At 40.0% G+C, this 12,459-nt stretch overlaps 3 protein-coding genes across 3 annotated transcripts; all 3 read right to left on the bottom strand.

Moving 5' to 3' along the window:
* Nucleotides 1-1,056: 1,056 nt before the first annotated feature.
* Nucleotides 1,057-2,979, bottom strand: LOC122767220 (fish-egg lectin-like). Its single transcript, XM_044022636.1, has 5 exons — nucleotides 2,913-2,979; nucleotides 2,513-2,758; nucleotides 2,051-2,274; nucleotides 1,829-1,956; nucleotides 1,057-1,456 (listed from the first exon to the last, which is right to left on the bottom strand). Exons 1-5 carry the CDS (start codon nucleotides 2,965-2,967, stop codon nucleotides 1,285-1,287), a joined length of 825 nt encoding a protein of 274 aa, XP_043878571.1. The 5' UTR covers nucleotides 2,968-2,979; the 3' UTR covers nucleotides 1,057-1,284.
* Nucleotides 2,980-6,217: 3,238 nt separating this feature from the next.
* Nucleotides 6,218-8,095, bottom strand: LOC122767221 (fish-egg lectin-like). The gene is made up of 5 exons (XM_044022637.1): nucleotides 7,975-8,095; nucleotides 7,624-7,869; nucleotides 7,163-7,386; nucleotides 6,941-7,068; nucleotides 6,218-6,569 (listed from the first exon to the last, which is right to left on the bottom strand). The coding sequence occupies exons 1-5, from the start codon at nucleotides 8,024-8,026 to the stop codon at nucleotides 6,398-6,400; spliced, it is 822 nt and encodes a 273-aa protein (XP_043878572.1). The 5' UTR covers nucleotides 8,027-8,095; the 3' UTR covers nucleotides 6,218-6,397.
* Nucleotides 8,096-10,407: 2,312 nt separating this feature from the next.
* On the bottom strand, nucleotides 10,408-12,254 carry LOC122767219 (fish-egg lectin-like). The gene is made up of 5 exons (XM_044022635.1): nucleotides 12,169-12,254; nucleotides 11,808-12,053; nucleotides 11,347-11,570; nucleotides 11,125-11,252; nucleotides 10,408-10,810 (listed from the first exon to the last, which is right to left on the bottom strand). The coding sequence occupies exons 1-5, from the start codon at nucleotides 12,221-12,223 to the stop codon at nucleotides 10,639-10,641; spliced, it is 825 nt and encodes a 274-aa protein (XP_043878570.1). The 5' UTR covers nucleotides 12,224-12,254; the 3' UTR covers nucleotides 10,408-10,638.
* Nucleotides 12,255-12,459: the final 205 nt, after the last annotated feature.

The raw sequence follows: 12,459 nt of genomic DNA, 5'->3' as shown, positions 1-12,459 counted from the left end.
CTGTTTTCACCACGGGCGAATGAGAAACGTCCTCTCGATTCTTTGTATGTCTGGTACATGTGAAGAATTGACAATAAAACTGACTTTGACTTTAGTTATAGATGATTAACTAGTTAAAATTAGGTCACTATTGGAGCTAACAAGGACCAAACTAGTGTCTCTGAGTACCCTGAGATTCAATCTGAACAGGCTAAGAAAATGGAAATGTCCACTGAGGACATTTAACAGCCTATTAAGATAGGGTGATAAAAGCTCATGCATGCTAGGAGTCTGACCATGTAGATCAGGAGTGTCAAACTCAAATGACCTGGGGCCAACGAGCATATAGTCTGGTCAAGCGGGGGCCGACATAGAGGAAAAAAAGGTGGAAAAAACAACTATTTAGTAGCTGGTGGGCAATATAAGATATTCATTATGATATTAGACAGAATTGCATTCAAAGTACTTGTTTTGATATAAAATGATTCACAATAAAAACATATTTATGATGCACAAAAACTGAGAATTAAATTGAAAATTTAGCAAATAATGACGAGGATAATTGTGTAACTCCCCAGAGCTCCGTGGCCCCCTGCCCCAGGCCAGCACTGGAACTGGAGCTCAAAAGAAAGAGTCAATAGCTTAAGATATCTACTGTACGTTAGAGAGCTGGGCTTTGACTTTACTTCAGTATAAACAATGCAGGGCAAATCATTTTGATCATAATGCTGAATGTTATTGAGTGTTTGTAATGTTTTAAGTCAGCCAATCTTTGACTGGAAGACAAAGGAGAAACTTAGCCTACATACACCAATGGCTTTGCAAGTCCAATCCATGCAAGGTTGCCCTCTCCATAATAGCTACAAGCAAATCTGCAAGATTTGGCCTGAAGACAAGCACAATACATAGGTGCAGCTCATTTAGTTATCAAGTGAATGTGTGTATTGAATAGTTCAGACTGGCTTTTAAGAAGAATTGACTACGATCTCAAGAACTACACATGCAGTAGCATTGACATAATTATAAGGTGAAAAAAACCCTTTGATTCTGACACAAGAGGACACATTCAATGGAAATGCTGCTGAAATCAAACTTTATTATATTTCCTGATTTGAACATTCAGTTTCAGAAACATTTAAATCATAGTGGACCCAGAATTAAAAGATTGTAAACAAAGTTGTACTTATTTTGTACATTTTGTTTGGAAAGACCAGAAAACTCATTTTGAGAGGATAAACGACACCAACAGACAGGAAGAAGTTCTACATGCGAGTGATTCTTGAGAATGAAGAGACTAGTCCAGTGTTAGGCTGGTGGTGCTGGTGGTGCTGCTTCTTCTTGAGTGCACTGCAACAGCCAACCAGAGGTGGTCACGACCCAAAGATGGTTCAGGTCATAGGTCAAATGACTGATGGGCATGCACATTGGGATTTTTTTCCATCTGCTGCCTTCTCTCAGTGAATCAGTGATGCCAAGTCTGTTGAGAGAGAAGTCAGATAAATGTAAGAAACAATCAGCTAAACAGTTGTGTTTCCATCAACGGAAGCTGTGCACCAGACTACAAGATTTCTCTTTGATTTTATTTCAGCTTTGCTGTCTTTTCAGTAAAATAATATTTGGATTGAGAATTTCTTTAAACAAATGTTTGTATGAATATACACTAAGTTCTGTAATCAGAGTCATGCTGAGGAACTTAGGAATTACACCACTGCAATTTCTTAAACATACAGACTATTTTGTGAACATTAAGTTGAAGTAATCTATATTAAACTAAGATGCAACACCCTTAAATACTGACAATTTCTTTTTCAAATACCCAGCTAACACTTTAGAGGGACAACTGGCTTACCTTTGAAACACCTTGCCATCTGAAGTCACTGCAAAAACCTCTCCATCAGTTGACACTTCAATCATTTGCATTGTTGGCCCATTCACACGTGTCCAGCCGTCAGGTACACAAGTGTCTGGGTTGACTTTCTGTCATAACAAACATACATGTGTGTGTTTTAGTAATCTATGAGTGAATAGGATTCACCTTGGTAAAGATTTGACTGATGCTTTAATGCCCAACCTTTGCCACAAAGGTCCTGTTTTTTGTGTCGAGTCCCCAGCAGCCGTACATTTTCCCACAACTGACATATACTAATGGCTTTGTAAGTCCAGTCCAGGCAAGAGTGCCCTCTCCATAATAGCTACCAGCGTATTCTGATCTCTGACAGTAGGTGTCATTGGTGGTGGGTGCTATTCCAACAACCTGACCATCACCTCCAGCATCCACCTGCTGCAAGGTTTGACCTGAAGACAAGCACAATACATAGGTGCAACTCATATAGTTATCAAGCCTTTCTTACTGTGATCTTTGTGCACAGTACATGCTCCAAACACTGTGAAACTGGTGGTCCCGGTTTTTTATTGACCAACAAACACTACTGTTCTGGACTGGCCCTATAATATACACAATAAACAAACCACATTCATTAATGATAACTCATAAACACAGCACTGCTAATGTGGAAATAAGAATAATTTTTACCATTGACAACTTTCCAGTTTCCGCCTACAAGTTTGTACACCTTGTTGCTGCTGTCACATCCCCACGTTCCTGCAGGTCCCACACTGACATGCTTGAGGCTGGATAAGCCCAGACTGTACCAGTACCTTCCGCTTAGTTGATATGGCCGTCCATATTTTGTCGCTGCAACCACTTGTCCCATTCCAGCATCAATCTGTCTGATACTATACAGCCTTGGACCCTCTTTGCATTCCCATGTTGCCCAAGCTGTAAAGACAAAGTCATTAGTAATGTGAAGTGAAAAGCTATAAAGAGAAAAAAGTTGAATGAAAAGGTATATTCTTTTAAGAATAAAATCCTCATTATAGACCTTTAACGATTATGGATAATTCTGAAATAAATGAATCTGAAAGAAACTTACAACACTCAACCGCAAAACACAACACCAGCAAAAGGCAACCTGCAATAGCTTTCATGTTGTCTCTGTGTCTGTACTATGTCGGTCTGTTGTCCTACATCCTTGGTTTTCTTGACTTATATACCATAGATTGATGCTTAATTACATCCAAATCTGGTTCTGCAGGGATGTTTATGTACACTCTGGCTCACAAAAATAATAACAGCTTTTGTGATTTGCGTCATGGAGCCAGAGTTTACTAAGTTGAACTGATAATTATGAACAATTTATTTCATTTCATATATAACTGGGTGTGTCGCTATAGGCAACTCGATTTGCTTGAGTAAAGTTGAAGACATTTCACTTCTCATCCAAGAGGCCTCTGTGGGAAAATCCAGGTATTTAGCAAGGCTAGAGAATCATTGTGGTAAATGATGTATGTCATTATCCGCCTGACCCAGTTTCAGGTTGTTTACATATGTTTAACGAGGCCATAGCCCGGAAGTGCCAATTAATGCTGTGTTTGGGTGTGTATCTGACATACTTTTGTTATGATTAGATGTTATTACATGTTTGACCGCTAGGCGGCAGTACTGGTTAGTAGTCAGCTTACCGTACCATATAACGGACTAGAGCAAGACTGCATGAGGGCACATGTATGTTATGGAGAACGTGAGACATTAAACTAAGTTACAAGCAATCAACACGGCCTCATCCTTGGAACACGAACATGACAACTTTCAACCGCAGAAGAAGAAGAACTACTCTCGTTGTAGCGGCTGAGCGTATCGAAAAAAGGTTCAGCGAGTTTTTGCTCTGTTCTGGGTTGTGATAAACAATACCAGACGCTCCACAAGCTCCCTGCCAATGAGCAAAAAAAAGCTCAGTGGATATCTTTCATATTTGATGGGAATGTCCCTGCTACATTTCCCAAATACCTCCATGTATGCGGTAACCACTTCACGGAGGATTGTTGCACAAAATTCAGGCAATATAAAGCAGGACACAGCACAAAACTTCACCTAAAGGAAGGAGCAGTGCATATTACAATATTTACGGTTTGTAAAACTGTCTTTGTGTGCTTGTTCTGTCGTTTAGCATTAGCTAGTCGGCTACAGGCTAATCTACATGCTACGCTTGTGTTTCATTTGCATGTGTGTTTAACATCTCGGTAACCACAATGTTATCCGAGCTACAGGCGCCCTGCAGCAGTCTTTGCGATGGAGTTGGTTCACTTGTCACAGTGTATTCTGACTCTGGGTCAGACTCCGGATCAAATGCGTAAGGGATTATGGCGAGGGGTCGTGACGACAGCATTACTCTATGTTTTGGTAATTGCTAACGATGCATCCGCCTTTCCAGAGGGGGAGCTGCGGGTCTGAGAGCTGACGTGCCAATTACGTCACTTCCAGGTAACTGGCCAATCACAAGACAGTGCTCTGCGGGTGTGGTTTTGGTCTGAAACAGCACGGCTGACGAGAGCGTCAGTGATGAGACATTTACATCGGCTCGTTTGCAGCGACTATGAGGTTTTTGACCTTAAAAACGACTTCATGTTTGTAAGTAGACCTCCATATCTCACATATAAGTGAGATAGGGCCATGCTATGGCCTCTTTAAGGGATTCCATTATAAGCAATAAATGAACATTCAATTGTAGGAAAATTATACCAAATATTGAAAGTGTTGAACTGTCCCACTTTCTTACATTCTGTTTGGAAGAATCACACACAACCTGACAGAAGCCAGATTAACTTGCCTTCACTATCTTTTATTGAAGTAGAAGAAAGTACACCAAGAGAAAGGAAGTTATGCAAGCTACAGATTCCTATGCATTCAGCCCTTTGTCAAACATAATTGTGTCATTAATTTTTTTAATAGTTTGTGAGGAGGAGCTAATTGCCTGACATCATTTAGCACTGTTGTCCTCGTTGCCTTTGAAATGTGCACAACTGTTGACTTATATTTTGTAAAATGAGAAATGTTGCGCATTAATACTTAATCATTTAGAAGGTAATCACAATATATTTGACAAATGTTTGATGATTCCCAGATAAGCGATACTCTGACTTGGACAAGATTATTGATTAGATACAGCAGAAAATGAAAATAGTGATTGACTTTTGAAGGCATGGCAGCTTGGATACACTGATGACTTTAGTGTGTGCACTGCAAAAGCCAACCAGAGATGGTCAAGTGACTGACGGGCATGCACACTGGGATGGTTTCCCAACAATTGCTTGCTCGCTTTGACTTTATAATGCCAGTTCTGTTAAGGGAGAAGTCAACGATATTAATAAACAAAATATGTTTTCAACAGCAGAAGCTGTGCACAAGATCTGTGAAGATTTCTTTTTGATGTTGTTTGAGATTTTCTTTTGTTGAAGTCAAATTAGATTTGGTTTCAGATTTTCTTTAAGCTGTCATCTACCTGCAGGACAGAGCTCTTTCTCACCTGGAGAAGTCTGGGAGCACTGTCAGGATCATGTTCTTGGGTTTCTCCAGTGCTTTCAACACTATACAGCCAGCACTTCTGAAGGACACGATGGAGCAGGCAAGAGAGTGGCCATTCCATCACCTGACACTTCAATCATTGTCATTCTTGGTCCCAGAACATATGTCCAGCCTACAATGCACGAGTGCTGGGAACAAATTAGATCAGATTAATCGCTAATCGCAATTAGAACAGAATGTTTCATATCCCTTTTGATTATGACTCAAAATTTGACTTAATAATGTCCTTGCAAAATTTGGCTGGGTGAACAGTCTGTGGTTGGTGTAAGATCAGTCTTTGATGATGCTGATTACATGTTGTTATTGTGTCAGCAATGAATCTATTGACCTTACCACTGATAAAACGATAACATTAATCGCAAGACATATATGCCTAATAGTAAATGTAACATTGAGATTATCCATACTGATAAAACATTGAAACGTTGAGCAAAACAAAGCAGAACACATAGCCTTCATTAGCCATCCTGTTCAATATGTACTGTGTGTAACTGGAGAGCTAGGCTTTGACTTTGCTTCAGTACAAACAATGCAGGGCAACTCATTTTTTATGGAGTTAATAATCACTAGTTTCAGGTCTTCAATAGAATAGGATGTCAGTGTTGTAAATTACGTCAAGATATTAAACACCTTAACACTGATTTCATAGTGCTTTATTATTAAGTGTCTTTTACTCTTTCTGAATTTGTGTATTGAATAGTTTAGACTGGCTTTTAAGAAGAATTAACCCTGATCTCAATAACTAAACATGCAGTCGCAGTCATAATTATAAGCTGAAAAAGACACAATGACACAATATGACACATTCAATAAAAATGCTGCTAATAACAAACTTTATTATATTTCCTGATATGAACATTCAGTTTCGGAAAGAGTTAAATCATAGTGAACCCAGGTTGTACTTGAAAACTAATTTTCAGAGAAGAAACAACACCAACAGACAGGAAGAAGTTCTACATGCGAGTGATTCTTGAGAATGAAGAGACTAGTCCAGTGTTAGACTGGTGGTGCTGGTGGTGCTGCTTCTTCTTGAGTGCACTGCAAAAGCCAACCAGAGGAGGTCACGACCCAAAGATGGTTTAGGTCATAGGTCAAATGACTGATAGGCATGCACATTGGGATTTTTTTCCATCTGCTGCCTTCTCTCTTTGAATCAGTGATGCCAAGTCTGTTGAGAGAGAAGTCAGATAAATGTATGAAATAATCAGCTAAACAGTTGTGTTTCCATCAACGGAAGCTGTGCACCAGACTACAAGATTTCTCTTTGATTTTATTTCAGCTTTGCTGTCTTTTCAGTAAAATAATATTTGGATTGAGAATTTCTTTAAACAAATGTTTGTATGAATATACACTAAGTTCTGTAATCAGAGTCATGCTGAGGAACTTAGGAATTACACCACTGCAATTTCTTAAACATACAGACTATTTTGTGAACATTAAGTAGTTGTAATTGATATTAAACTAAGATGGAACACCCTTAAATACCAACAATTTCTTTTCAAATACCCAGCTAACACTTTAGAGGGACAACTGGCTTACCTTTGAAACACCTTGCCATCTGAAGTCACTCCAAAAACCTCTCCATCAGTTGACACTTCAATCATTTGCATTGTTGGCCCCTTCACACGTGTCCAGGCGTTAGGTACACAAGTGTCTGGGTTGACTTTCTGTCATAAGAAACATACGTGTGTGTGTTTTAGTAATCTATGAGTGAATAGGATTTACCTTGGTAAAGATTTGACTGATGCTTTAATGCCCAACCTTTGCCACAAAGGTCCTGTTTTTTGTGTCGAGTCCCCAGCAGCCGTACATTTTCCCACAACTGACATATACCAATGGCTTTGTAAGTCCAGTCCAGGCAAGGGTGCCCTTTCCATAGTAGTTACAAGCGTATTTGGCTCTCTGACAGTAGGAGTAATTGGTGGTGGGTGCTACTCCAACAACCTGACCATCACCTCCAGCATCCACCTGCTGCAAGGTTTGACCTGAAGACAAGCACAATACATAGGTGCAACTCATATAGTTATCAAGCCTTTCTTACTGTGCTCTTTGTGCACAGTACATGCTACAAACACTGTGAAACTGGTGGTCCCGGTTTTTTATTAACCAACAAAGACTACTGTTCTGGACTGGCCCTATAATATACACAATAAACAACCACATTCATTAATGATAACTCATAAACACAGCACTGCTAATGTGGAAATAAGAATAATATTTACCATTGACAACTTTCCAGTTTCCGCCTACAAGTTTGTACACCTTGTTGCTGCTGTCACATCCCCACGTTCCTGCAGGTCCCACACTGACATGCTTGAGGCTGGATAAGCCCAGACTGTACCAGTACCTTCCGCTTAGTTGATATGGCCGTCCGTATCTTGTCGCTGCAACCACTTGTCCCATTCCAGCATCAATCTGTCTGATACTATACAGCCTTGGAGCCTCTTTGCATTCCCATGCTGCCAAAGCTGTAAAGACAAAGTCATTAGTAATGGGAAATGAAAAAGCATATTATCCTCATCTTAGACCTTCAACAATACATTCTGGAATAAATGAATCTAAAAGTAACTTACAACTCCCAACCACATAACAGAAAACCAGTAAAAGGGCTGCAAAAGCTTTCATGTTGTCCCCGTGTCTGTGCTCTGTAGGTCACCTATGGATTGCTCTGTGGATCTGTTGTCCTACATCCCTGGTTTTCGTGGCTTATATACCACTTTGATTGAATCTTAATTACATCAAAATCTGGTTCTGCAGGATGCTCTGGGTCACAATAACAACTTTTGTGATTTGCGTCATAGTCACAGAGCTAATTGTTTTGAACTGACAATTATAAATTAATTGTGCCAGTCCTGCAAACTGGGTGTGTGAACACAGGCCACTGGATTTGCTTGAGTAAATTGAAGACATTTCAGAGATGAAAAATTTGATAAAAAAAGATAAGTCCACAAAAGGAAAAGTAAATCCACAGATCGACTCTTATCCCCTCTGAACATGGTCTGAACACGGTCAGAAAACTCCTTTCGCTCTCAAGCCATCCCACACCTTTAGTGCACTTCCTTAAAGATCCCCTTTGCTTCTCTCTCATAAGAAACAAACTGTGACATTTTAAATTTAATACCAATGCTTGAATACCACAAATATAGTGCACATAATAATTACTTAATAATTATGACCTAACTTAACACTTTCAAATGTGGTTAAGTCATCAGAACTAATATGAATCAAAAACATAATCAATCATAAACTGAAACTACTATGAAATACAGAAATGATTCATATGACACCTACACTATTTCTAAGTCAAATGCTATATTTAAAAACCTCCCCAAATTCAATAGACTTGATTTTGAAATATGGAAACCCCTTCCTAACACATTGAAGTCATGTGTACATAAAGAAGTACACATCTGGAGTCTTGTCCAGATGTGTCCAGAGATAAGGTCAGAGAGGCCTTATCTCTGTCCATCTGGACAGATAGTCCAGATGGACTATCTATCAGATTGTCCATGTGTAAACGCGCCTTGAAGGGCAATGTCATCCCACCAACTTTCGACCACTAGAATATGAAATTCAATGGCATATTCAGATACAGATCTATGACCCTGGTGAAGCTCCTTTCCCTTGCACAGGATGGTAGAAAACTTTTCTTAACTCTTCAGTAAACAATGGATATAAATTACAAATGGGGGAGCCTCTTTTCCACAATGCAGTGTCCCATCTCGCTGCATCCCTTAACAATAAACTGCGGGTTTGGTTGGTGTGTGTATGAAAAGGGTTGGGTCTGAAAAACTGATGAGAACTGTAGGAGAAACTGCCCACAATCCCCCATGTCCCCAAGGTACCGTTCTGGTGTAGGAACCTGCGGGTCCCGATGCTGTAGAGGAGGAGTGGAGGGAACAGGAGTCTGGGTGGAGGGGTCCACGCAGGCTGGTGAAGGTGAAGGGACAGGGTGAGATGTTATCTGGTTAAAGTGGGTACTTAATTGTGTTACGTCCTGGTGAAGGGTTTGTACAGCGTCCATATTGTCCTTTAGGAGTCCGTATGTGCTGGGCCCATTGTGGCCAGATTGTTCTGTTAAAGGTGAGTGTTGGACCCAAGAGCAGGCAGCGGAGACGGGAGGCAGTATAACAATTTATTAACGAATGAGTTAATAGATTAGATGAATTAATGCAGAGGTGAAGGCAGAGATCTGATTCAGACGGCGGACACGGTTCAGTGGCAGCATGCACACGGAAGGGAGTTCTGAGCACAGGAGTTAACACAAGCAGAGAAACAAGCAACACAGTCACAAAAAAAAGTATGTGAACCCTTTGGAATTATCTGGATTTCTGCATAAATTGGTCATAAAATGTGATCTGATCTTCATCAGAGTCACAATAACAGACAAACACAGTCTTATTAAACTAATACCTCACAGACAATTATATGTTTTCATGTTTTTATTGAACACACAATGTAAACATTCACAGTGCAGGGTGGAAAAAGTATGTGGACCCTTGATTTAATAACTGATTGATCCTGCTTTGGCAGCAATAAATAACCTCAACCAAACGTTTCCTGTAGTTGCAGATCAGACCTGCACAACAGTCAGGAGGAAGTTTGGACCATTCCTCTTTACAAAACTCTTTGAGTTCAGCAATATTATTGGGATGTCTGGTGTGAATCTCTCTCTTGAGGTCATACCATAGCATCTCAATCAGGTTGAGGTCAGGACTCTGACTGGGCCACTCCAAAAGGTGTATTTTCTTCTGTTGTTGATTTAGTTCTGCACTTTGGGTCATTGTCCTGTTGCATCACCCATCCTCTGTTGAGCTTCAGTTGGTGGACAGCTGGCCTTAAGTTCTCCTGCAAAATGTCTTGATATACTTTGGAATTCATTTTTCCATTGATGATGGGGGGGGGATTAACTAAGATCTCAAGAACTAAACATGCAGTAGCATTGACATCATTTTAAGCTGAGAAAGAAGATCCTTTACTCTGACACAGGACACATTCAATGAAAATGCTGCTGATATCAACGTTTATTATATTTCCTGATTTGAACATTCAGTTTCAGAAAAATGAAAATCATAGTGAACCCACAATTAAAGGTTTTAAACAAAGTTGTACTTCTTTTGTACATTTTGTTTGGAAAGATCAGAAAACTCAAAATGTTCAGAGAAGAAACAACACCAACAGACAGGAGAAAGTTCTACATGTGAGTGATTCTTGAGAATGAAGAGACTAGTCCAGTGTTAGGCTGGTGGTGCTGGTGGTGCTGCTTCTTCTTGAGTGCACTGCAACAGCCAACCAGAGGTGGTCACGACCCAAAGATGGTTCAGGTCATAGGTCAAATGACTGATGGGCATGCACATTGGGATTTTTACCCATCCGCTGCCTTCTCTCAGTGAATCAGTGATGCCAAGTCTGTTGAGAAAGAAGTCAGATAAATGTATGAAACAATCGTCTTAACATTTGTTTTTTCCATCAACAGAAGACCACAAGATTTCTCTTATTCAGTAAAATAATGTTTGGATTGAGAATTTCTTTAAACAAAGTTCTGTGATCAGAGTCATGCTGAGGAACTTAGGAATTACACCACTGCAATTTCATCAACATACAGACTATTTTGTGAACATTAAGTTGAAGTAATCTATATTAAACTAAGATGCAACACCCTTAAATACTGACAATTTCTTTTCAAATACCCAGCTAACACTTTAGAGGGACAACTGGCTTACCTTTGAAACACCTTGCCATCTGAAGTCACTCCAAAAACCTCTCCATCAGTTGACACTTCAATCATTTGCATTGCTGGCCCATCCACAAGTGTCCAGCCTTCAGTTACACAGGTTGTTGAGTTGACTTTCTGTCATAACAAACATACATGTGTGTGTTTTAGTAATCTATGAGTGAATAGGATTTACCTTGGTAAAGATTTGACTGATGCTTTAATGCCCAACCTTTGCCACAAAGGTCCTGTTTTTTGTGTCGAGTCCCCAGCAGCCGTACATTTTCCCACAGCTAACATATACCAATGACTTTGTAAGTCCAGTCCAGGCAAGAGTGCCCTCTCCATAATAGCTACCAGCGTATTTGGCTGTCTGACAGTAGGTGTCATTGGTGGTGGGTGCTATTCCAACAACCTGACCATCACCTCCAGCATCCACCTGCTGCAAGGTTTGACCTGAAGACAAGCACAATACATAGGTGCAACTCATATAGTTATCAAGCCTTTCTTACTGTGCTCTTTGTGCACAGTATATGCTACAAACACTGTGAAACTGGTGGTCCCGGTTTTTTATTAACCAACAAAGACTACTGTTCTGGACTGGCCCTATAATATACACAATAAACAACCACATTCATTAATGATAACTCATAAACACAGCACTGCTAATGTGGAAATAAGAATAATATTTACCATTGACAACTTTCCAGTTTCCGCCTACAAGTTTGTACACCTTGTTGCTGCTGTCACATCCCCACGCTCCTGCAGGTCCCACACTGACATGCTTGAGCCTGGATAAGCCCAGACTGTACCAGTACCTTCCGCTTAGTTGATATGGCCGTCCATATTTTGTCGCTGCAACCACTTGTCCCATTCCAGCATCAATCTGTCTGATACTATACAGCTTTGGAGCCTCTTTGCATTCCCATGTTGCCCAAGCTGTAAAGAGAAAAAAGTGAAATGAAAAGGTACAGTATATTCTTTTAAGAATAAAATTCTCATCATAGACCTTCAACGATTCATTCTGGAATAAATGAATCTGAAAGAAACTTACAACACTCAACCGCAGAACACAACACCAGCAAAAGGCAACCTGCAATAGCTTTCATGTTGTCTCTGTGTCTGTGCTATGTAGGTCTGTTGTCCTACATTCTTGGTTTTTGTGGCTTATATAGCATAGACTGATGCTTATTTACATCCAAATCTGGTTCTGCTGGATGTAAAGTATGTGTATACTCTGGCTCAGATAATAACAGCTTTTGTGATTTGCGTTATGGAGCCAGAGTTTACTATGTTGAACTGACAGTTATGAACTATTTATTTCAGTCCTTCAAACTGGTTGTGT

The sequence above is a fragment of the Solea senegalensis genome, linkage group LG3, assembly GCF_019176455.1.
Source record: "Solea senegalensis isolate Sse05_10M linkage group LG3, IFAPA_SoseM_1, whole genome shotgun sequence".
In the NCBI taxonomy this organism is placed as follows: domain Eukaryota; kingdom Metazoa; phylum Chordata; class Actinopteri; order Pleuronectiformes; family Soleidae; genus Solea; species Solea senegalensis.
The sequence above is the reverse complement of the archived record's forward strand: the minus strand, read 5'-3'. Positions and strand labels throughout refer to the sequence as shown.

Excerpts from the sequence above, each read along its gene's own strand:
- LOC122767221 (XM_044022637.1), bottom strand. The coding sequence starts at position 8,026 with ATGAAAGCTTTTGCAGCCCTTTTACTGGTTTTCTGTTATGTGGTTGGG. Across the intron at positions 7,387-7,623 it reads AAACTGGAAAGTTGTCAATG|GTCAAACCTTGCAGCAGGTG; the intron begins GTAAATATTATT and ends GCTTGTCTTCAG. Across the intron at positions 6,570-6,940 it reads GATGGCAAGGTGTTTCAAAG|ACTTGGCATCACTGATTCAA; the intron begins GTAAGCCAGTTG and ends CTCTCTCAACAG.
- LOC122767219 (XM_044022635.1), bottom strand. The coding sequence starts at position 12,223 with ATGAAAGCTATTGCAGGTTGCCTTTTGCTGGTGTTGTGTTCTGCGGTT. Across the intron at positions 11,253-11,346 it reads ACAGGACCTTTGTGGCAAAG|AAAGTCAACTCAACAACCTG; the intron begins GTTGGGCATTAA and ends TTGTTATGACAG. Across the intron at positions 10,811-11,124 it reads GATGGCAAGGTGTTTCAAAG|ACTTGGCATCACTGATTCAC; the intron begins GTAAGCCAGTTG and ends CTTTCTCAACAG.
- LOC122767220 (XM_044022636.1), bottom strand. The coding sequence starts at position 2,967 with ATGAAAGCTATTGCAGGTTGCCTTTTGCTGGTGTTGTGTTTTGCGGTT. Across the intron at positions 2,759-2,912 it reads GTGTTTTGCGGTTGAGTGTT|CTTGGGCAACATGGGAATGC; the intron begins GTAAGTTTCTTT and ends TTGTCTTTACAG. Across the intron at positions 1,457-1,828 it reads GATGGCAAGGTGTTTCAAAG|ACTTGGCATCACTGATTCAC; the intron begins GTAAGCCAGTTG and ends CTCTCTCAACAG.